The 24,990-nt window shown below is 38.3% G+C and overlaps 4 protein-coding genes across 4 annotated transcripts; all 4 read left to right on the forward strand.

Moving 5' to 3' along the window:
* The first annotated feature begins 16,607 nt into the window (after window positions 1-16,607).
* LOC149657567 (uncharacterized) lies at window positions 16,608-19,112 on the forward strand. Its single transcript, XM_089844706.1, has one exon. The coding sequence runs from the start codon at window positions 16,608-16,610 to the stop codon at window positions 19,110-19,112; it is 2,505 nt and encodes an 834-aa protein (XP_089700832.1).
* Window positions 19,113-19,234: 122 nt separating this feature from the next.
* Window positions 19,235-19,993, forward strand: LOC149657568 (uncharacterized). The gene has a single exon (XM_089844707.1). It carries the CDS (start codon window positions 19,235-19,237, stop codon window positions 19,991-19,993), a length of 759 nt encoding a protein of 252 aa, XP_089700833.1.
* A 1,110-nt stretch (window positions 19,994-21,103) lies between these two features.
* Window positions 21,104-23,608, forward strand: LOC149657569 (uncharacterized). The gene has a single exon (XM_089844708.1). The coding sequence runs from the start codon at window positions 21,104-21,106 to the stop codon at window positions 23,606-23,608; it is 2,505 nt and encodes an 834-aa protein (XP_089700834.1).
* A 122-nt stretch (window positions 23,609-23,730) lies between these two features.
* LOC149657570 (uncharacterized) lies at window positions 23,731-24,489 on the forward strand. Its single transcript, XM_089844709.1, has one exon. The coding sequence runs from the start codon at window positions 23,731-23,733 to the stop codon at window positions 24,487-24,489; it is 759 nt and encodes a 252-aa protein (XP_089700835.1).
* The last annotated feature ends 501 nt before the right edge of the window (window positions 24,490-24,990 follow it).

The raw sequence follows: 24,990 nt of genomic DNA on the forward strand, positions 1-24,990 counted from the left end.
AGTTGTCATGCCTTCCATCTCAGGTTTCTTGCTTCTCCCAAGGCTTTCTTTTTCTCTTGGTTTACGACAATCCACTGACTTGTGACCGACCTTTCCACAATTATTACATTTTCCGAGAATTGAGTTTACAGTAGTCATAATCTTGGCTACTTTTGGTCGCGTTATTAAAGCCTCAACATTCTTTTCACGTTTTTTTTCTTGTTCCTTCAGTGTTTGTCTGCCATACTCTGCTAGTAACATCTTCTTAATGGTTTCAGGTTAAAACCTTTTGGCGATATCACAGATAAGCGATGGTGCCGTACAGCTGTAGAGCAATAATAGGTCAACTAATGTTTTATTATAGTTTTTACTAATGTATACTAAAGATATATACACTGTAAAAAATTACTGTTGAAATTACTGAAATTTTACTGGCAGAAAATTACCAGGAAAGTTACCGTTAAATTACAGATTTTTTTACCGTTAACATCAACATTAATTTTATCGTGAAACTTGCAATTAAAAACCTGATATATGTACAATTATAGTTCAGTTAGTTTAACAGAAACGTTACTGTGGTGTCAACAGTAAATTGTACCGGATTTCTACATTTATTTTAAAATAAAATGACCACAACGTTATTTTTCACGGAAATCTTGCAATTAAGAACTTGCTCCATGCACAAGTGAAGTAAGGTTAGTTTTACTGGAACGTTACTGGTGTGCCAACGTGAAATTCTGCCTTCCTTCCTACTATTTTTTAACAGGAAATAAAAATCACAAATCTGGCAAGATCTTGCCTTCAGTTCATTTGTAAAGGTTAGAGTGTCTAATCCTTTACTATATATCCTCATTATTTCAATTGAAGGCCTAAAATATATAATTTAAATGTGTATTTAACTTTCGGCTCACTCTGAACCGTAAAGACCTCCTCAAGGAGAAGATGAATCAAGGCTAATTTTGCTTTAGCCCAAGGAATTCTTTATTCATGGATCCACTTCGAACAATAGTTACTAAAATAATAAGCGTTAACATCCATTGAAACTATCAAAGTTAAATTTTACGTTTATCCTATATATAAATGCATTAACGCTGAATTAAAAAGTAAACACAAAATTTGAAATATTAATATCAAGAGATGTTCTTCGAATATTGAAATGAAACAGAGCTTTATAGCTACACAACTACTAAAAGAATCTAAATGTCGAAACATATTTAATAGATTTTCATTTAATATTCTGCAAAAAAAATGTTTATGGTTTTGTAAGAGATCTTTTCATCCTACTCGCTTTATATTAACTTTGATACGCGTATAGTGTTTCGATTCAGATGCAATCTTCAATACTCGTGCTATATAAACTCTCACTTGTGTCATTCCAAAGAAAGGGGTTTTCTTAAATAATTAAATAAATGTAACTGATATTATATTTTAATCGTCATTATTTTACGTTAATTATAGTTAAGTCGGTTTAAGAAACTTAATTCCTAAAATAATTCTAAACATAGCTATTGTTAACGTTTGACTTCTAGCGAACACCTTTTTCATAGTTTTCGTGAATTTAGGGTATATAAGGTGATCGATTCACAGTGAGGTATAAGCAAATGAGCATATGCGTGAGACTATGGTGGAAGCCCTGCCATTGGGAGGCTAAACATTTCTCGTAACCCTAGCCGCTCGCCGCATACATCTTAAACCTAACGACGTAGATGCAGTAGAAGCTAATGTTGCAGATTGGTGTCTATTTGGTATAGACGAAAGACTAGAGCATGGTGTTGTTGTTAGAATCCAATAAATATTTATTGGTATTGGGCGAAGGAGTTCGCCAGCAGTTGAAGTTATAACGGCTAGTTAACGATTGACGTTAAGTAAGATAAATATAGCGATGAAGTAAAGTTTTTCGAATTTCTGTGTACTGCGAATGCGGTCCGGAAACTGCGAACACGTTTGCTCCGATTTGCTAACGCGGTGGCAGACTGACGGACGCAGAGACACGTCCAGTATAATACCTCTCCGTGACGTCATCGTCACTCGAAGATGTAAAAATAAATTTCTAGATAAAAAGTTTTAGGAAAATGAAATTCTTGTTGAAAAATCTGAGATAAGTAATTTTTTATTTCAATGATTTTATAGGAAATAAATCCAATACAAGTAAAATAAACTTCCCTAGATATGGGAAATTTCCCTCAATCTGGCATCACTGAATTACGCGGAAGAATGCTGGTTAATCCGATTTGTTACGCTTAGTTGTTGTCCAATGTCGTCAATTGTAATAATAAATAAATAATAGTAAATAATATCCTAACAGAGAAAAAAGGTGAACTTATTTGAATTTATTTCATTTGGGGTAGTACAAAACCCAATGCAAAGTATACCAATGTTGATATATTATTCCTAACCTAACAGCATCCTCACAGTTGATCACTGATAATTTATTGTTGATGTTACGATATTTCTAAACGACAATGTTTCCACTATTACTTAGTGTTGATTTTACAGTATTTTTAATCGACAGTATTTTTACTATTACTTTATTGTTGATGGAACGGTATATTAAGATAACAGAAACTTTCTTGTTATTTATTGAACATTTACTGCTAAATGTATAGTTAATAAGATTATTACATTTTTACTGTTGCTTATAGTAAATATCCTGTTAATCCAAACGGTAATATCTGGTATTGGATGTTAATTCAACAGGAAGAAACGGTTATTTTTAACAGTGTACTCTCTCATGAGACCTCTACGACTTTTGAAACTCCTTGTGCCGAGTCCTGTCTCCCTCAAGCTACCCTTAAAACGATTGTGGTTGACGATACCTTGAAAGTAATTGATGTACCGAATGTAGACGCCGATTTCACTGATGTTCTCAACTCGTCAGTCGGCGAGTCTTCTGCCTTGACCTCCCTCTGCTGCGTTTGTCACGATATTGTTTCTGCTAGTCAACCTTCTTTCTCTTGTGGACTTTGCGAAAGCTTCACCCACACCATTTGCGTGAACCTACCTGATTCGTTGTCTTTGGCACTGAGACATCTGGACGTATCTCAAGCTAAACATTTCAATTTCATGTGTCCTACATGCTTGACAATAGCACCCAATCTTCGAGTTTTATTCACCCGGAATTCAGAGGAAATTATGCGTATTGATGCACTTCTCTCATCAGTCGTCCCACCATCACAAGACGAACTTTCATCGAAGTCTAATTTTCAAGATCTGCGACAGACACTGGACTCATTTCAGTCTGATTCCTTTGAGCGTCTGCAAGAAATCTCTTCTGACGTTCACTCTCTCAAGAAAGACTTCTCTGTACTGAGAAGTCAATGTAACTCCAACACTCGCTTTGTAGAAGAGCATACCCATTGTGACCGAAACATCGCCACCACTACTACGGTATCCGAGTTTCGCTCACTCGTTGTTTCCCTCAAGCACGAACTCCATTCGATCGGATCGAAATGCGAGTCCAACTCCAATGCCAGCCGTGAACTTTTAACAGACCAAGAGAAGATGACTAAGTTAATGAACCATGACTCCCACCTACAAGCTGATGTCACGTCTTCCAAGTCAGGTTCTGGGCAGCACGCTTTCGATGTTCGTGGGAATTCTGGTCACTCGAGTTCTTCCTCCGATGTACGCACAAACCCTGAAACAAGCCGTGTCTCTGCTTTACGAAGCCCTAAGCGTAGGACTCCCAAGCACGATGGTCGGTTATTTTCCTCATTGTCTCAAGACCGCCCGGGCCCAATGATTCCCGCAAACCGGATGAAATTTTGTACAGGAAGAAAAACGCCCTAATATTTAATATACCGGATTCGTCTGATGTCAATCTAGGTAGTTTCTGTAGAGGGCTCTTGCATGACTTAGGATTCTCCTTACGTGAAATAAGTTTGATTGAACTTCGGCGCCTCGGTCGTTTTGACCCATTAGTTAAGAAACCACGTCCGCTCCTCTTTCGCTTCAACACCGTTAGGGATCGTCAATACTTCTGTAGTGGAGTCGCTGAAATGCGTATTAAAGCACAAACTGACTTCGTCGCAATCCCTGATCGGACAGAGGCCCAGCGCCAACGTAATAGAGACCTGGTTTCTGAACTTCGTCGACGCAGAAGCCAGGGAGAGACTAATATTGGTATACGGAAAGGCCAAATTGTTCAGGTTCCGCCATCAGCTCCACGCCGTACCGGCCTTGTTCCTGACTCTAGTCATCCTTCGTCGTATGACATAAATTCACCTACCATAACACCTGTTCAGCCAATGCGATCTTCTCAATGCGTTGCTCATCAAGCTTGCTCTTTACAGAGGCAATGTTCATGCTGACATGTCTGGCCTATTCGTCCTTTCTACGAATTTACGCACAAGAGGACATCCAGCTAAACTTGTTAAACCTGTGGCTAAGTCATTTTCTAAAGCTAGTCATTTTACCTCAAGGGTCATCAACGATTGGAACTCTCTGCCAGAAGACTTATTATTATTAGAATGTTCCGTCCATTTCCGTCGCAGTGTTACGGATTGGATTCGAAAGAGTTCCTGAATTTTTATTTTTTATTCTAATTTTTGTTTGTTTATTTGATGTACCTTATGCTTCTGGGGGGGTTGCACACAAGCCGACTTGGCTTAGTGACCCGATCCCTCAGTTCGAAATAAATAAATAAATAAAAATAAATAAATATCACAGTTTAAAATTTTATTTAATAAATCACATTTTTTATGAATATATCACATTGAGTTCAAATGAATAGGAACTAAATACTTATCACATTTTTGATGAATAAAATGGGTTGAATCGTGGAGAAATTGAGCTATCAATCTTGTCCCAGTATGACTTTTATTCTTCTTAATCCCCTATATCTAAACTTCAACGACTTTTCTGTTTCATGGTCTCGAATTTAATTTTTTAAATTTTGCTTTCAAATCTGTTTCATCTATGGAGTAATTATATAAGAGAGCTCTGATAAATGTTTCTAGCAAAAGCTTGAGGAGATCGGTATTCTTCTATTCTTCTTCACAAGTTAGTGGTTTTTTTTAAAAAAGGAAGGATAACCTAGACATACGTTTGCAAGGTGTTTCTTTTCGGAAATTGTTTTATACCGGGATATTTCAGCCCGCCATGATCTTGTGCTTTTATAAGGAAATACATAGGCTCCTCGGAATTGGGTTGAATCAATTTCTCTAGGCAGTTCCAGCAGTGAGTGTGCTCTTCAGCAACTCTCACTATGTAGCCACCGATAAGAGCAACAGTACAGTTTCGGATAGTGATTCGGCAGATTCTTAAAACATAAAAAAATAAATTAGCCCTCAATTTAACATTCATGAGACTATTTTCAGTACTAACCATTTTATGAGCTCTTTCGATTAAGGATAAAATATTTGCATGCAATATTAAATTTAAAAACGAGCCCAACCCGAAAAAAAACTAAAATCAAACCCGGTCCGGCCCGAACTTATTAAAGTTGAAAACGATAACAACCCAAATCAACCCAAATTTTTTATGGAATTTAAAAAACCCGTCCCGATCCGAAAGATCTCCCGAACGGGCTCAGATCGGAATCGGACCAAAAAGCTCGACGCATAAAAAAATTCTTTCAATCAAGGATTTATTTTGTCAAAAATATTTTATGCACAAATGTAAGGCTGGATAGAGTAGAACCACTCAGTTGAGTTCGACGTGGTCCAAGCGTTGACCCAGTGCTGGGAAATACACGTTCGTCACTTGTTTGGGACGCAGGGGTCCCTAGTATTCTTTGCGCAATAGCTTTCAATCCGAGGAACTCCAATGTGTTTGTGCCAGACCAAAACTCGAGTATTGAAAAAGAATTTACTAGAAGAACAAGAATTTTAGCAATAATAAATTAGTCTTGTTAACTGTATATCTTGATAGTCTACTTCTCGCCATGATCAGATTTAAGTTTAAGTTTCATATACCGGTCAAATTCAGCATCTGCCTTTTCTTCACATGACATTTCTGTATCTGCTTGAAATCCTTCTTCATCTGATGAGTCTTCAAATTCGGCTAACTTGGAAACTTTGCTTTTGGGAGAACTTGCGTAACAACTAGCCACGCTTGAAGTGGAACTTCTGGAAGACCTTGCTGACATATGAATCTGAGTTTGACTGTTATCACTACATCGTTGGCGTTGGTACTCAATAACCAATTGTGATTTCAATTCCGAGTAGGCTTGCTCTTTGCGTTCATTGTTAACAAACTTGAGTTTACGATACCTGTTTAAATATTACCATTTACTAAAGATTAATTAGATTACAATGCTTAAACACAGCATCCAGAAATCCTTACTTAGGGTTAAGTAGGGTGGCAACGTAGTGAAAGGGCTCTAAACAGCAGTACTCTTTATAACATCCTCTTGCCTGTTGTTTCAAAAGTTTTAACTCCAACGAGTCCGGTTCATAATCTTGAATATGATCATAAATTATATGCCACCATGGAGCAACTTCTTGAATGGTTGGCTTCCTTTCTTTGCTGAAAGTTTCAGTTGCATCCCGAAAAGGTTTTAAAAAGTTAATGAACATTTCCAATACTTCGTCATCGATTTGGGACAACCGGTTAAGTTGATTTTCTTTCCAAAAGAATTTTCTTAATTTGAGTGGTAGACTTCATGTATGACTCCAACATTATGAGAACACTGTTCCATCGGGTTGGAACCTCTTGTTTCAATGAGTATTCCAGTTCTGAATTTAAACCCGATCTTTTGAAAAAGGTAACTATAGCTTTAACTCCTTGAAGAGTGGACTCTACTTTCGGACATTTATCCCTCAAAACAAAAAGCTTCTTTTTGGAGCCAGGTTTTCCATCCAGTGCATCCACATTTTTAATTTTCTTCGGGTCCAATGCCGTATTATGTAACAACCACGTTACTATAGATTTAACTTGTGGCACTGACAGTTTAGATGATTCTTTGATTGGAATAATTTCAACATATTTGAACCTCCATCCGTCACCAACCATGATGATTCCAAGACATCGGTAGTCAATTGGTTGAAATAGATCTGCAGAATTTTCGTCAGTTGCACCCGTATGTTTTCTGTTGTTTTCTTTTCAAACTCAAATTCGTCTACAGCAAGCATTCTACATACTAGTTTCCAATTAGAGTCGATGTAATGTATAGAAAGAGAAATGAAACTTCTCTGTTTAAATCTGTCAGACCACATGTCTTGGTAAAAGTAAATACAGGTGATTGGGGTGCAAGACTTAAATCGGCTATTAGTTCTTGCTGTTTGGTCGATACTAAAGATGGAAGAATCTGTTGCTTTTAAGTAGTCCTGTGGTATATTACATCTGAAACCTTTTGATGACCGTGTTTCGCTCCAAAATCAATGTGTTTGAAACCATCACCCTCAACTGACGCCAAGGGCCGCAAATCCTTCGCTAGACCAACTAAAATACTATTGTTTAAGGACAGAACTTCTACCGGTGGTACTTTTTTAGAAAAACAACTAGCTACAGATGGTAGGTTTTGGCACTTTTGGCTAGAAGTTTTCGAAGAAATTGGTTGAGACTGAGATTTGACAACCCAGCAATAATTTTTTTGGTGGCGGTTTAAACTAGATGTTCCGGTTTTTGCTTGATAAGAAATTATGCTTTTACATTTCTGACATTGAACAAAGGGTTGTTCATTATCGTCTACAAACAACACATCAAACGTCTTCCATATAGATGACGTTTTACGAGAAGACGAGTTGCTTTGAAATTTTATCCTACCACTATTTTGGGTAATTAGTCCTTCTATAACGCTTTTGCTGAAATTTTCTAAAAATAATTTTTAAAGGTTATAAACATATTTAAATACGATTTAAATTAAATTTTAAAATACATATAAGACAGATAATACTCTTTGGGTTCGTTAACTTCGTAATAGTAAATAGGATAACAACAATCTTAACATATTTGTTTGAAAGTAGAATTTAAGTTCGATTCGGTAAGTTCAATAACACAAAGAATAAAATTTCTGTATACTGGGCGAAAGTTGAAAATGAAATTACCTTTTTTGTCAATACCAGAGCTATCGGCATTGTTATTTCGGTCATCCGTAGCGCTTTCCATATTAATTAAAGTGGCAAGCCTTGGCGCAGTCACGGCGAACTTGGGCGAAGTGCGCACTGAGTTTACGGCTTTACGCTTTCTCTGGTAAACTGCGGAAATTTTCCATACGGTTGTCAACGCGCTCTATAAAGCTAGCACGGTGCACCTAGCGCGTACTGCCCTCCTCACACTGTCCCGCCCAAAACTTGTGAGATTTTTTCCAACCTTCAAGTGTCGGGTGGGACCGCGGGTCTAATAAAAAGCCCGACCCGACCCTGCCCTATAATTTTGAAGATAATAAAAACCCGACCCGAGCCCGACCTAATAGAAAGTCAACCCGACCCGATCCGGCCCGATTTTAATTTTAGGACATGAAAACCCTAACCGACCCGACCCGGAAAAATTGTAAATTAATTTTGCCCTACCCGACCCGGAAAAATTGTAAATTAATTTTGCCCTACCCGACCCGAAACGGGTTCGGGTCGGGTCGGGTTGAAAAAGCCCGATTAAATCGGGGGCCCGACTCGTCTCTATCATCTAGTACGAACCTGAGAGAAAATATTCTCGAGGCAGTCTTGATTTAAACGATGAGTTAAGATATATTTATAGCCAAATTTATTTTTAAGGTCAAAATATAAGTCTTAAGAGACTTAATAAAGATCAGCAACCCTTTTCGAAAAATTTGTAGGCATTTCGTTCCTTTACACCTCATGTCATCTATTAGATTAGACATTTCATTTAATGCGTCTAACTGCTCTGTTAAATGAACACCAAACGCACATTTAATTTTGACAGGATCATTTTCAGTGTAGGAATTGAAAATGTGAAACCACGCATTTACCTTTTCTATGAATTTGGATAGATTTTGGTAGTCTTCAAGATTTTCATCTGAAGAATGACTTTGTTTTTTAGAAATGTAAATTGAATATAATGCTTTTGAAACATTGTTAGACAACAGCTGAGCAGCTAGTTTTACATTTTGCCTAGTTGGCCCTCGGCATTCCAAATGAATTGCTCTTAGTTTGTGACACATTTTAAGTTCGTTAAAGTCTAATTTTAGTAATTCGTCTAAAGGTTTTCTATTTACATCAACATCCCCATCTTCCAGAATAAATCCCTTGTCCAAAAGCCAGTTTCGAATTAATTTTAGTGCATGGGGTGCATCTGCGAAGCAGTAAATTAATTGTTCACTAACACTAGGATGATAAAACCAATTTCTGTTAATATTTACTCCAAGTTCACGCCACAACCCCATGTTCCCTCCACCCATGTCACAAACTGTTGATACAACAAGATATCCAGCTTCGTGAAGCTTGGTGATAATTTCTAACGGTAAGGTTTTTGTCATTTTTTTGGTCAAAGCCAATGTATATTGGTTGTTTCCAATTTCCATACAGCCCTCGGACCATAGCCACTTGCATTTGTTCATGTTTGCCCACTACCTGGTCTGCTTTAACATCATACTCATATTGACTTTGAACTTTCATTTCATCAAATGTCAAAACTGCAAGTTTCTCACGCGTGGGTTTTACACTACCAGTAACTTTCATCAAATTTAAAACATCTGTCAATATACCTTGTCTTAAATTTAGTTTAGAGGCGTAAGCTCTCAAGGTAGATAGACCTGGTAGGGGAATATGAAGGTCCTTTTTCAAAAATACGTAGGCTCGTTTGCTAAAATAGCGCAGGGTGAATGCATTTTTTAAATCCTCAGAACCCCAATTAACCCTTTTTTTCCCCAAAAGTCTCTTTATCTGACTATCTGAAAACACCACCCGCAAAATATCAGCTAATTTTGAATTATACTTAGATGATTACCCGCAAATCAAATCGCTGTATTTGCATTACAATTGTCCATTATCCACAAGTGTTCCTGTCACTCGCATATTTACAAGCTCAATTTTGGAGCAAACTGCTAAGAGTGATTCCTTAAGTGATGAACTTTTCGAAACCCTGTTGTTATTGAAACTCAACAAATACGAGTCTTAATATTGATGTCACAGTTTATAGAAATTGGAAACTGATTGCGTAGTATTTAAATTTATTGTAAACAAAGAAATTAAAATATATTTTAAAGAAACTTAATTTTATTATATAATTGTACAAATTTTTAATTTATGTAAAATTACTCCGGTACTTTGAAAGATGGTCAAAATATTTAATACAGAAATGAAAATTTATGTGATTAATAAAATAGTTTACTTGTGTGTCTTTTTATCTATTTATTTGTTTATTTGTCAATTGTTACGAAAACAGATAAACAACACTTGAAATATTACAAATACCGTTTTTTTATATAAGGCCTCAATGATTAAACAGAACATAAATTTAATGTAAAATTTTATTATATTGCAACTAACATTAAATGACTCCAATAAATTTTACCCCTGGCGGTTTTGCCGAGAACTGAAAGCCGAATTGTCCTGTAAAATAAAAAATAGGTTTGGCAGTTTATATTCTTTCTTCTGTCTTAATGACGCGCTCTAGGGTACGACAAAAGTTTTATAACTCGACATCATATTTTACGGTATTTAGTTTTAATTGTAGTACCTAACTAGATATTGCTATCTTCATTTGGTATCAGAAAGTTCTTTTACTTAGAATCAAATTCAGATTTCTTTTTAATTATTTCTGGAGACTTTCTTGACTCTTCAATCGCGACTTTCAAACTCCAATCGTAATATTCTTCGAAGAATTACCAAATGCATTTTGGGGGAGTTTGTACTGTGTCATGAATCAGAATTTCCTGTTTTATGTAAACGTTTCAGAGCTGCTAAGTTAAGGGCTTTGGGACCGTCCATAAACTACGTCACGCGAAAAAAAGCATTTTCTGACCCCCCCGTCCCCCCAGATCACACTTCGTCACGCTTTTCTCAGACCCCTTCCCTAAAAACCACGTCACATTTCTTTAACCCCCCCCCCCTCCGCACTATGATTTGTCTTAATTTACAAATTTAATTTGATTAATTTCTTGAGTGATATGCCGCCCTCTCAGAAATATTTTGCTCGGCTGAAAATTCAAGTTCTCTTCCGTTTTAAGCTTTTTTCCCTCTGATTGACCTTTAGAATTTTAATGTCTGGATGTGCTTTTTATAAGCTTCAAAAAAGTTCCATAAAGCTTAGTTAAAGCGGTACACTTTTTAGGTTTCGACACTGTCACCGAAAACAGACTAATCGAGCTTGAGATTTAGAAAATTTGCCAAAGAATCGAAACCATTTCAATCGGCAGGGGGATTTGATTCATCCTCACAAATAATAGGGGCGAATAAACAGAGACATAAGAGAGTTTACGCTTTTTATTTTAAATGCGCTATTTAAATTGGCTATATAAAGGTGTAAATAGTAGATAATTGCTTAAAGTTTCTACTATTTAAGCGATGATGGAATAACAATTTTGGTTAATTATTGTAACGGTGGACTATGGAATGTTGTCTTTCTTCTTCTATAACATAAGAGAGCCAATTGGCCTCTTACTGACTTCGTAACAAAATCAATGCTAAATGTGACGTCACGCATCGAAGAACCCCTCCCTCCCCCTTGTCACGGACCGTCACAAATTTAGAAACCCCCTCCCCCATAAGAGTGTGACGTAATTTATGGACGGTCTCTTTCAACTCTTAATTTTTTATTGGCTTATTAATAGATAAAGCTTCTGTAGATTGTCGTAAATGATCTATGAATTTTGAGGTCCGGGCCTCTGGTTTCTAGTTAAGATTTGATGGGTGTTTTAGGGATGACCCCTTAATTAAATTAGAAATCATTGCCTTAATCAGTTTCTTAATTAAATTTAAGGGGTCATTATAAATATATATACATATAAGCTCATAAGATATGTTCCATAAGTATTACACTTCCTATACTTTGCTAGAGCCTTACAGCTCGAGCTAGTCCGAGAACGACAAGCGAGAATTGAAGTCTTACACTCGGTGGTTAATTTTGCAGAACTTCCATCTTCCTATTTAGTCTGTACTAAGGCTTTGACAGCGCCTCTACCAGGCGTCGCTTCACCTCGAATCTATGACCTACGTCACTTCTTGACAAGCTCTCAGTTACCACTGACAAACTTATGGAACACATAGTCTGTACTAAGCTTTAGACATCGCCCCAGTCACCAGGCGTCGTTTTACCTCGAATCTATGACCTACGTCACTCACTTCATGACAAGCTCCAGTTTGTTACCAGTGACAAACTTATGGGATGGAACGTATCTTATGATTAACTTATGTAAATATATTTGATCGTCCAAGCCCTAGTTTGCTTTCCATATTTGTTTTTCTTGGTTTCTTCTGAATTTCCTGTAAAACTTTATCTAGTGCTACTTAACTTGCTCAGCCGTGAAGTTCACGGTTGTTTCTGGTTTCTAAACGCAGCTTCGTTTAATTTAGTAGCTACATTCTTCTTATACTATCCTTTCCCAATTTTTTTTATTTAAACTTTAATCAATTATTTAGTTCCGCTAGGTATATAGTATAATTTATACGGAATTACTGCATATACAAGCATGCACTGGTGCTTGTGCTTGTATAAGTGCTTGCTCAATTAGCACTAATTAATTACACTGAATTAAAATGCTTTCGAGTTCAAATTAAATTTTCTTTGATTTTAATTAATATAGTTTTCATTCTATTTTAACCTTTGTTTTTCTGAATTTAACTACACTGAATTAAAATGCTTTCGAGTTCAAATTAAATCTATCCCTGATTTTAATTCTATTTTAAAAATTTGTATTTTAGTGGAATTTCAATTAGCTAGCGAAATAATTAGAATTTTAATTGGCAAACTAATTAGCGCAGCTCTGAATTATTCCTTTAGTACAAAACCATTAAGAATAGAATCTGACTCTAATAGAGCTCTAATAGAACAAGAGTTTGTCAGCCTCCAAAGTTCAGTGTAATAATCATAGGTAACCCAATAACAATAAGTGAGACAAAAGATGAGTTGATGAAGATATTGAGGTAGCCTCAAGTTTTAAAGTATCCTTGTAGGGGGTGCATAGAAGACTATAACATATTCGAAAGACATTCCCGTATCTCTAGTAGAACTAGAGCTATGAGCTTCTAACATTTAGTGTATTGTTATGACTATGGAGGGGTAGACTTTTTGCTTAATTACTCGGTCCCTGTTTGATGTAACTGAGAGTTGAAAATACCTCTGTATGTATAGAAGTGCTCCGCATCGTAGCAATATTCCCCCAATTAAGCCCTATTATTACGAAACTTGCTGAATTCTATAAGCTTAAGGTAATAACCGTAAGTTCGACGCTATCAATAAGAGTAAAGTAAGACCCACAAGTGCGGTACTGTCAGTGAGCTTAGATAGCTGGTGGGTAAAAAAGAAGAGTTCCTCTGATGGTTCCCCCCCTCATTGAACGCAAAAATTGTACAACAGTTTTACTCAAAATAGTTTAATTTTAATTTACATTAATGATAATTAAAATAATGCGGATAAATACGGTACAAGATTAACGAAAGCAGGTACTAAGTCAAGTGTTGGCTCTTCTTCCAGTTTCTACGAGTTCGGAATGATGACGTAGTCGGAGATCTTCTAGCCGGTATGTTCCCATTTTCTCCAATCCCATAATACCCAAAAGGAATATTTCGCCCAAAAGATTTTTTGTCCCATTTCGCCCAAAAGATTTTTTTCCCATTTCGCCCAAGCCCGAAAGTTGAGGTCTAATTTTAGCCAGAAATAAAAAAGACCTAGAGAAAATTAGCCTTGGGTTGGGTTAGGCTAGGTTAGGTTAGGTTGGGTTGAGTTAGGCTAGGTGGGTGGGAAGCCTTCACATGAGCAGTTCCCTTATGAGCGGATTTCATATTAGCGGTCCTCATAACAACAGTTCTCTAAATAGCGGTTCCCGAAATGGCAGTTCACCCATTACAGCAATTACCGTTACAGCAGTTCTCTAAAGAGCGGAAAAACAGATATGCGAAAAACCATCGTTGTTTATTATGGTGTAAGCTTGCCCAGCTGGGTTATATGAACTCAAAAATAACTAGGTCAGATATGGATATATTGAGTAGGTTAAAACTGAATTTTTCAACTAAATAGTATTAGGTCAGGTTAGGTTAGGTTAGGTTTTGTTTCGTTTGGTTAGACTTAGGTTAGTAATATTTTGGTAATGGTTTAACAATGTTACGCCTTTTCCAAATAAATTAATGTTTACAATTATCTTCTTCCGAAATAAAATAGCCTTTCTCAAATTATAATATGCCTTTTCCAAAAAATAACTGTTTACAATTATCTTCTTCCGAAATAAAATAACCTTTCTCGAATTATAATATGCCTTTTCCAAAAAATAACTGTTTACAATTATCTTCTTCCGAAATAAAATAACCTTTCTCGAATTATTTTTCTATCCTGGTAAGAGAATTGTAAACTGATACAGCCTGAAGAATAGTACAATATTTAAGTGTACTTTTAAAAAAAATGCACAAATACGCGCCGAGTTTATTAAAGCAGTGGAAGGCACGGATCGAGAGGATATTGTAAGCCAATGTTTCTGTTTTGGGGGAAAAATATTTTGGGACAAATGAGATTGGGAGAAATGGGAATTGGGGAAACTTTTTTTGGGTGAAATGGGGGAGAATCCTTCTAGCCATGGTCCTTGATGACGGGCCGACATTTGCTCAGCTCGCCAAGAGACGTATCGAGTCGTTTAACTCTCTTTTGTAGAAGTTGAATGGAACACTAGGAATAATTTAATTGGAACACGTAGTTGGAGATAGCGTGACGTGGGACACCCGGTTAGTGAACAATCCTAGCGTGAATTAATCCGTGTCCCGGTAAACTAAACTTTGTACTGAAACTAGGTTTTCTACAAACAAAAGAACTGAACAATAATTACCAATTACGACTACGAAGATGACATCCAATAGAAGAAGGTCCAAGCCATCAGAAAAGTGGTGAGAGACTGAATGATGTGTTAACAGCGATAGAACATTTTATAGTTAGGGAAAGGTCAAAGGTAACGCGCGGGGTGTTAATCCTCTATTCTACCTGCCACCCCTAGAGAGGAAACTCGCGACTATCCTTAGATAAGGCGGCGGCGGAAGGTTACAATAGTGCAAATTCCCAAAACGCGCTACGGAAGGCAAAGTTTCACCCCGTTGTATTTCCCTCCTAGTTACGCAAAAGTGGTCTACAATAGACCTTGGTGGACACGCGATATAGATAAGATATGATAAGAAGATAAGGCACCTCCGCGTGTCACGTGATGATCTATTAGGTCACGAATAAAATTTAGGATAGGGTAAGGGGTAAATGGTCCAAAAAACCAGTTTATTGTAGACGGCGCTGGGGTCACTTTTTTTCCAGGACTGTAGCCGACTCCGTGCAATTAATAAACTGGTTTTGGACTTGTAAACCTGTCTTATATCCAGCCGATACAAGGAACTCCAGTTTTGGTTTGGCAAAGGATAGTGGGCCTGATTTGCGCAGGCACGCACGCACGCGTTAATCCTACCGCCTTCGAAAAGCCAAAACTGGATGGAGTTCCTAAGGTAAAATAAACTAGGCATCCACGTGACCCCCGTTCTGCTTTAGGATCGTCCCCCGCCAACCCTAAGGTGAAGCATGGCCAACTTGGATTACCGCCAAAAAAAGAAAGGCAATCTAAGTTGGCCATGAGCGAACCAAAGTCGACAATTGGCCTTGATGACTTGAGCCAGTTATCGCCTTCCTTACCCTCGGATTTGGACACGGGCTTCTTCTACCACAGTCTTTTATCGGTTTCATGCCCACTGTCAGGCACTTTTCATACCGGCAGAGCTGGCACCGATTTTGGTCCTCTTTTGTTATTTCGCAGCCTCTCGACCCGCGCTGGCAGACGAACTTGGTACGATTTATTAAGGCGCGTTTGAACAAAGAAGATACACTCCCCAGGAATGGAGTTCCGTTGACGATTCAATACAAAAGAGAGTAAAAGCTCCTATTTCCACATCTGTATCTTTTTTAACGATAAGAAAATAATAAAGCCTTCACGCTTGCCTGTAACCTATTAACTTAAAAAGTAGAGAAGCTACCCTAAAATCTGTACGTTGAACCATGTAAAAGGTAGGGGAAACCAATTTTAAAAACTGTACAACCTTATGGGCTATAATGCCCAAAAAGAATCACTCTTCTCCGAACTTTGCAGCGACGCTACTTTCATTAGGCAAGATGTTTCTCGAGCTTTAAACTTACCAGTGGTTGGAATTGTAAGCCTAACAATAAATAGTTTTGGAAATAACGATCAAGAAGCTGTCAAAAGAAGGAAAGTGAAACTAACCTTAGAAAACAAGAATAACCAAAATAAGGCAGTAGAAATTATAGCCATAGAGGTACCTTATCTATGCCAAGCCATCACCACCATTGACTGCAAGGAGATAGAGAAACACATGAATAGCCAAGGTATGGCTTTAGCCGACGAACCCGAAGAGTCCGCGAGAAGCGGGTCGGACATTGGTATATTAATAGGAAGCGACTATTATTGGGAAATCGCCACGGGCAATATCGAAAGAATGGGCAAATCTCTAGTCGCTCAAGAAACGACATTTGGATGGGTTTTGCAAGGCCCACAATCTTCTCCTTCTTTACCACAAGAATATTGACAAGCAACGTCTATGCGTGTTGGAATAGAAGAGAAGAAAGTATCCGACACGTTAAAGTCATTTTGGGAACTAGAATCCCTCGGGATAGATGCAAAGAAAGACGAAAACCCCCATAGTGAAGACTTTATGACTTTATTTGAACAAACTACTACATTCATAGACAATAGATACCAAGTTAAATTACCATTCATAACAGAAAAAACCGTCCTTCCTAATAACAAAAGTGTAGCCTACAAACGCATGAAAAGCCTAGTGCGAAAATTTAATAGAGACCCAGCTTACTTTCAAGATTACAAGGATATAATTAACGAACAGTTAAAAAATGGGATCTTAGAAAGGGTAGAGACAATTGAATCAATTCCTGGAACATACTATATGCCACACCAAGGGGTAACTAGGGTATCTAGTACAACTCGCTTGCGTGTCGTATGTGATGCATCATCACACATAGAAGGGGTACCGTCTTTAAACGACTGTTTGTCGGCGGGACCCAACCTGAACCCAGACCTTCTACTCCAATTACTAAGATTCAGAAATCATAAGATCGCGATAACCGCAGATATCGAAAAAGCATTCCTTCAAGTGAGAATAGACCCAGAAGATCGGGACTCGTTAAGAATGTTATGGATCTCAGAGTTAGACTCAAATGAATTCCAAGAATTACGCATGACCAGAGTCCCATTTGGGGTGACGTCATCTCCCTTCCTCCTAGCCGCGACCATTAAATGTCACCTTAAAAAATATGACAGCGGAAGAAAGGAAATTATAGTTCTAGGAAGAGATCTATACGTAGATGACTTGTGTAGTGGCGACAGTGACCCCAAAGCTGCCCTCGACCTTTCACTAAATATCAATAGCGTCATGAAAGAAGCCGGAATGACATTGAGAAAATGGAACACTAACTCAAAAGAACTAAAACGCATGTGGGGTCATAAAGGCTTATCAAGCGAAGGTGTCACGTTTGAAGGGGAGGCGGGGGAGAAAGATTTCAAGATCCTTGGGCTACTCTGGAAGCCAGAAGAAGATTACTTCACCTTTAATCTACAAAATTTGATTCAGTTTCTCGAAGGAATAAAGAACAACAAACGCTTCATATTAAGCGCGGTAGGCCAAATTTTTGACCCTATCGGTGTACTAAGCCCATATACCCTCAGGGCAAAACTTTTATTTCAATCCTTGTGGGAACAAGGCTTCGAATGGGATCAAGAACTTCCCCAAGAAATAAGCGAGCAGTTCAGACAATGGTGTAAAGAGCTTCCCGAATTGCGACACATTAAACTTCCCCGTCACTATTTCAATGAAACGGACAATGTTGAAACCAGTGAAATACATTGTTTCTGTGATAGTAGCATAAAGGCATATGCCTGCGTTATTTACATACGCTATACATCGAAAGATCATGAAATACATACATCATTTGTAACCGCCAAGGCTAGAGTGGCTCCTTTAAAACGACTAACCTTGCCAAGATTAGAACTAATGGCTTGTTTGCTTGGTTGTCGTTTGGTAAAGAACATAAAGAGCGTATTTCAAACCGACGCATTAAAGGTGCGAATGTGGACCGATTCGATGATAGCGTTGCACTGGCTAAAGGGTTCAGCAAAATCATGGAAGCCCTTCGTTTCAAACCGAGTAGCTGAAATACAGCAAGCATCCGACCCCTTAGATTGGATGCATTGCCCAGGGGAAAATAACCCTGCAGACTTGCCTACACGAGGCTTATCAGCCACAGCCCTAAAAGAAAACGAACTCTGGTGGCACGGACCCCCCTGGCTGAGACAGGAGGAAGAAAACTGGCCCGAACAAAGCACCGTAGCCCTTAGGGCAAAAGACAACATTGAAGTAGAAAGGAGAAAAACGGTACTAAGCGTGAGCGTGAATTGTAAAGAAAGACTTTGCATTCAAAATCTCATAGACTTAAATAAATATAGCAAATTAGACACGGTTCTAAGGATTACGGCTTGGATGTACCGATTTGTTGCTAATTGCAAGAAGAGAGATACAAGGCAAGGCGCCCTAACAGCATCTGAATTATTAAACGCGGAACACAAATGGATAAAATCAGAACAAATAGAAGACTTTCAAGACGAAATAACGTCACTCAAAAACAAAACCAACATAAAAAGAACTTCAAACATATTAACTCTAAAACCCTTTCTTAACACTGAAGATATTCTATGCGTGGGTGGAAGGTTAGAAAAATCAAGCTTAACCTTTGAGGAGAAGCATCCAGCTATCCTAAACAAAAAGAAACGCTTGACAGAACTTGTAGTTTGGCGAAGCCACGAAGACGTTTTTCACAGCGGCGTGACTGCAACATTCACTCAATTACGATCTCGTTATTGGGTTCCCGCTGGTCGGCAATTAGTGAAATCTTTATTGAAAAAATGCCACCTATGTAAAAACCTTAGCTGCAAAGCAGTCGAACTTTCCACCGCACCTTTGCCAAGGGAAAGAATTGACCAAGTTCCACCCTTCCAAGTAGTTGGCATCGATTTGCAGGACCTTTGTATGTAAAATGTAATCAAACGTCCGAAAAGGCATACATCTGCTTAATCACGTGCGCGGTAACACGAGCCATTCACCTAGAGCTTGTAGGCTCTTTGACAACGGAGGACTTTCTGTTAGCCTTCAGAAGAATGATAGGCAGGCGTGGTTTACCAAGTGATATTTACACCGACAACGCAAAAACATTCACAAAAGCGAATGCAGACCTTAAAACCATATGGAAAAATCTAGATACACCTGAACTGAAAGAATTTTTTGGCAAAAGGGGTATCACATGGAGATTCATAGCGGATAGAGGTGCCTGGTGGGGTGGTTTTTGGGAGCGAATGGTGAGGACAACGAAAAGTCTCTTAAAAAAGGCCCTTGGCCATTCATCCTGCAACTTTCAAGAACTACAAACAATATTAGTAGAAGTTGAAGCGGTGATAAATTCGCGCCCCATCACCTTTGACAATACAAGCGTTGACGAGCCTTCCCCCCTTACCCCCTCGCATCTGCTTATAGGAAGGAGACTCACGAGCTTACCACCACAAAAGGTAAAACCAACCGATTTCACGACTAGCTCCCAAAGGGAAACAGCCAAGAGGCTACGATATAGACTGGCCTTAATGGACCATCTCAGTAAGAGGTGGAAAAACGAATATTTGTTAGATTTGCGATCTGCCCATCACAGCAAACTCGCGAAAAACGAAACTATAATGAAAGTCGGGGACGTTGTTCTAATACACGACGACAAATTACAAAAACAAATGTGGAAAATGGGTGTTGTAAATGAAACTCAAATTGGCCGCGATGGCAAGGTACGGGCTTGCATAGTGCGAACCGCGAACGGAAATCTTTTACGGAGGCCAGTCCAATTACTCTACCCCTTAGAAATCTCTGATAATTAAATAAAATCATTAAACATTGAAAATATTTAAAATTACATAAGCAAATAAAAGCATTTAAACATTGAAAATATTAGATTAAATAAGCAAATGTAAAATTAAGATTTATTGAAGACATTTAACAAAGAAGATTAAACCTAACTAAATACGGTTAAACGGGACAAAATTATGCATAAGAAAACAAAAACAATATAAGAAATACTACGTATTTCGCGGGGGAGTGTTAAATCCCTCGGATATTTTTCTCTTTTTTTAAAAAGTTTTTAGCACTTTTAAACCCAAAAGGGGACCTAATGACACAAAATGTGCATACTGTTAAAAGTCGCCGTACAGGCTCAGTTATATGTTAAACACAATAAAAACGAGAAAGCTCCCTTTTCGCACACATGTGTTGATTTTAAGTTCCGTTGACGATTCAATACAAAAGAGAGTAAAAGCTCCTATTTCCACATCTGTATCTTTTTTAACGATAAGAAAATAATAAAGCCTTCACGCTTGCCTGTAACCTATTAACTTAAAAAGTAGAGAAGCTACCCTAAAATCTGTACGTTGAACCATGTAAAAGGTAGGGGAAACCAATTTTAAAAACTGTACAACCTTATGGGCTATAATGCCCAAAAAGAATCACTCTTCTCCGAACTTTGCAGCGACGCTACTTTCATTAGGCAAGATGTTTCTCGAGCTTTAAACTTACCAGTGGTTGGAATTGTAAGCCTAACAATAAATAGTTTTGGAAATAACGATCAAGAAGCTGTCAAAAGAAGGAAAGTGAAACTAACCTTAGAAAACAAGAATAACCAAAATAAGGCAGTAGAAATTATAGCCATAGACGTACCTTATCTATGCCAAGCCATCACCACCATTGACTGCAAGGAGATAGAGAAACACATGAATAGCCAAGGTATGGCTTTAGCCGACGAACCCGAAGAGTCCGCGAGAAGCGGGTCGGACATTGGTATATTAATAGGAAGCGACTATTATTGGGAAATCGCCACGGGCAATATCGAAAGAATGGGCAAATCTCTAGTCGCTCAAGAAACGACATTTGGATGGGTTTTGCAAGGCCCACAATCTTCTCCTTCTTTACCACAAGAATATTGACAAGCAACGTCTATGCGTGTTGGAATAGAAGAGAAGAAAGTATCCGACACGTTAAAGTCATTTTGGGAACTAGAATCCCTCGGGATAGATGCAAAGAAAGACGAAAACCCCCATAGTGAAGACTTTATGACTTTATTTGAACAAACTACTACATTCATAGACAATAGATACCAAGTTAAATTACCATTCATAACAGAAAAAACCGTCCTTCCTAATAACAAAAGTGTAGCCTACAAACGCATGAAAAGCCTAGTGCGAAGATTTAATAGAGACCCAGCTTACTTTCAAGATTACAAGGATATAATTAACGAACAGTTAAAAAATGGGATCTTAGAAAGGGTAGAGACAATTGAATCAATTCCTGGAACATACTATATGCCACACCAAGGGGTAACTAGGGTATCTAGTACAACTCGCTTGCGTGTCGTATGTGATGCATCATCACACATAGAAGGGGTACCGTCTTTAAACGACTGTTTGTCGGCGGGACCCAACCTGAACCCAGACCTTCTACTCCAATTACTAAGATTCAGAAATCATAAGATCGCGATAACCGCAGATATCGAAAAAGCATTCCTTCAAGTGAGAATAGACCCAGAAGATCGGGACTCGTTAAGAATGTTATGGATCTCAGAGTTAGACTCAAATGAATTCCAAGAATTACGCATGACCAGAGTCCCATTTGGGGTGACGTCATCTCCCTTCCTCCTAGCCGCGACCATTAAATGTCACCTTAAAAAATATGACAGCGGAAGAAAGGAAATTATAGTTCTAGGAAGAGATCTATACGTAGATGACTTGTGTAGTGGCGACAGTGACCCCAAAGCTGCCCTCGACCTTTCACTAAATATCAATAGCGTCATGAAAGAAGCCGGAATGACATTGAGAAAATGGAACACTAACTCAAAAGAACTAAAACGCATGTGGGGTCATAAAGGCTTATCAAGCGAAGGTGTCACGTTTGAAGGGGAGGCGGGGGAGAAAGATTTCAAGATCCTTGGGCTACTCTGGAAGCCAGAAGAAGATTACTTCACCTTTAATCTACAAAATTTGATTCAGTTTCTCGAAGGAATAAAGAACAACAAACGCTTCATATTAAGCGCGGTAGGCCAAATTTTTGACCCTATCGGTGTACTAAGCCCATATACCCTCAGGGCAAAACTTTTATTTCAATCCTTGTGGGAACAAGGCTTCGAATGGGATCAAGAACTTCCCCAAGAAATAAGCGAGCAGTTCAGACAATGGTGTAAAGAGCTTCCCGAATTGCGACACATTAAACTTCCCCGTCACTATTTCAATGAAACGGACAATGTTGAAACCAGTGAAATACATTGTTTCTGTGATAGTAGCATAAAGGCATATGCCTGCGTTATTTACATACGCTATACATCGAAAGATCATGAAATACATACATCATTTGTAACCGCCAAGGCTAGAGTGGCTCCTTTAAAACGACTAACCTTGCCAAGATTAGAACTAATGGCTTGTTTGCTTGGTTGTCGTTTGGTAAAGAACATAAAGAGCGTATTTCAAACCGACGCATTAAAGGTGCGAATGTGGACCGATTCGATGATAGCGTTGCACTGGCTAAAGGGTTCAGCAAAATCATGGAAGCCCTTCGTTTCAAACCGAGTAGCTGAAATACAGCAAGCATCCGACCCCTTAGATTGGATGCATTGCCCAGGGGAAAATAACCCTGCAGACTTGCCTACACGAGGCTTATCAGCCACAGCCCTAAAAGAAAACGAACTCTGGTGGCACGGACCCCCCTGGCTGAGACAGGAGGAAGAAAACTGGCCCGAACAAAGCACCGTAGCCCTTAGGGCAAAAGACAACATTGAAGTAGAAAGGAGGAAAACGGTACTAAGCGTGAGCGTGAATTGTAAAGAAAGACTTTGCATTCAAAATCTCATAGACTTAAATAAATATAGCAAATTAGACACGGTTCTAAGGATTACGGCTTGGATGTACCGATTTGTTGCTAATTGCAAGAAGAGAGATACAAGGCAAGGCGCCCTAACAGCATCTGAATTATTAAACGCGGAACACAAATGGATAAAATCAGAACAAATAGAAGACTTTCAAGACGAAATAACGTCACTCAAAAACAAAACCAACATAAAAAGAACTTCAAACATATTAACTCTAAAACCCTTTCTTAACACTGAAGATATTCTATGCGTGGGTGGAAGGTTAGAAAAATCAAGCTTAACCTTTGAGGAGAAGCATCCAGCTATCCTAAACAAAAAGAAACGCTTGACAGAACTTGTAGTTTGGCGAAGCCACGAAGACGTTTTTCACAGCGGCGTGACTGCAACATTCACTCAATTACGATCTCGTTATTGGGTTCCCGCTGGTCGGCAATTAGTGAAATCTTTATTGAAAAAATGCCACCTATGTAAAAAACTTAGCTGCAAAGCAGTCGAACTTTCCACCGCACCTTTGCCAAGGGAAAGAATTGACCAAGTTCCACCCTTCCAAGTAGTTGGCATCGATTTGCAGGACCTTTGTATGTAAAATGTAATCAAACGTCCGAAAAGGCATACATCTGCTTAATCACGTGCGCGGTAACACGAGCCATTCACCTAGAGCTTGTAGGCTCTTTGACAACGGAGGACTTTCTGTTAGCCTTCAGAAGAATGATAGGCAGGCGTGGTTTACCAAGTGATATTTACACCGACAACGCAAAAACATTCACAAAAGCGAATGCAGACCTTAAAACCATATGGAAAAATCTAGATACACCTGAACTGAAAGAATTTTTTGGCAAAAGGGGTATCACATGGAGATTCATAGCGGATAGAGGTGCCTGGTGGGGTGGTTTTTGGGAGCGAATGGTGAGGACAACGAAAAGTCTCTTAAAAAAGGCCCTTGGCCATTCATCCTGCAACTTTCAAGAACTACAAACAATATTAGTAGAAGTTGAAGCGGTGATAAATTCGCGCCCCATCACCTTTGACAATACAAGCGTTGACGAGCCTTCCCCCCTTACCCCCTCGCATCTGCTTATAGGAAGGAGACTCACGAGCTTACCACCACAAAAGGTAAAACCAACCGATTTCACGACTAGCTCCCAAAGGGAAACAGCCAAGAGGCTACGATATAGACTGGCCTTAATGGACCATCTCAGTAAGAGGTGGAAAAACGAATATTTGTTAGATTTGCGATCTGCCCATCACAGCAAACTCGCGAAAAACGAAACTATAATGAAAGTCGGGGACGTTGTTCTAATACACGACGACAAATTACAAAAACAAATGTGGAAAATGGGTGTTGTAAATGAAACTCAAATTGGCCGCGATGGCAAGGTACGGGCTTGCATAGTGCGAACCGCGAACGGAAATCTTTTACGGAGGCCAGTCCAATTACTCTACCCCTTAGAAATCTCTGATAATTAAATAAAATCATTAAACATTGAAAATATTTAAAATTACATAAGCAAATAAAAGCATTTAAACATTGAAAATATTAGATTAAATAAGCAAATGTAAAATTAAGATTTATTGAAGACATTTAACAAAGAAGATTAAACCTAACTAAATACGGTTAAACGGGACAAAATTATGCATAAGAAAACAAAAACAATATAAGAAATACTACGTATTTCGCGGGGGAGTGTTAAATCCCTCGGATATTTTTCTCTTTTTTTAAAAAGTTTTTAGCACTTTTAAACCCAAAAGGGGACCTAATGACACAAAATGTGCATACTGTTAAAAGTCGCCGTACAGGCTCAGTTATATCTTAAACACAATAAAAACGAGAAAGCTCCCTTTTCGCACACATGTGTTGATTTTAAGTTCCGTTGACGATTCAATACAAAAGAGAGTAAAAGCTCCTATTTCCACATCTGTATCTTTTTTAACGATAAGAAAATAATAAAGCCTTCACGCTTGCCTGTA

This window comes from Phalangium opilio, unplaced genomic scaffold, assembly GCF_054372755.1.
Source record: "Phalangium opilio isolate 3A_F unplaced genomic scaffold, DU_Popi_V2 ptg000077l_1, whole genome shotgun sequence".
NCBI classification, from domain to species: Eukaryota; Metazoa; Arthropoda; class Arachnida; order Opiliones; family Phalangiidae; genus Phalangium; species Phalangium opilio.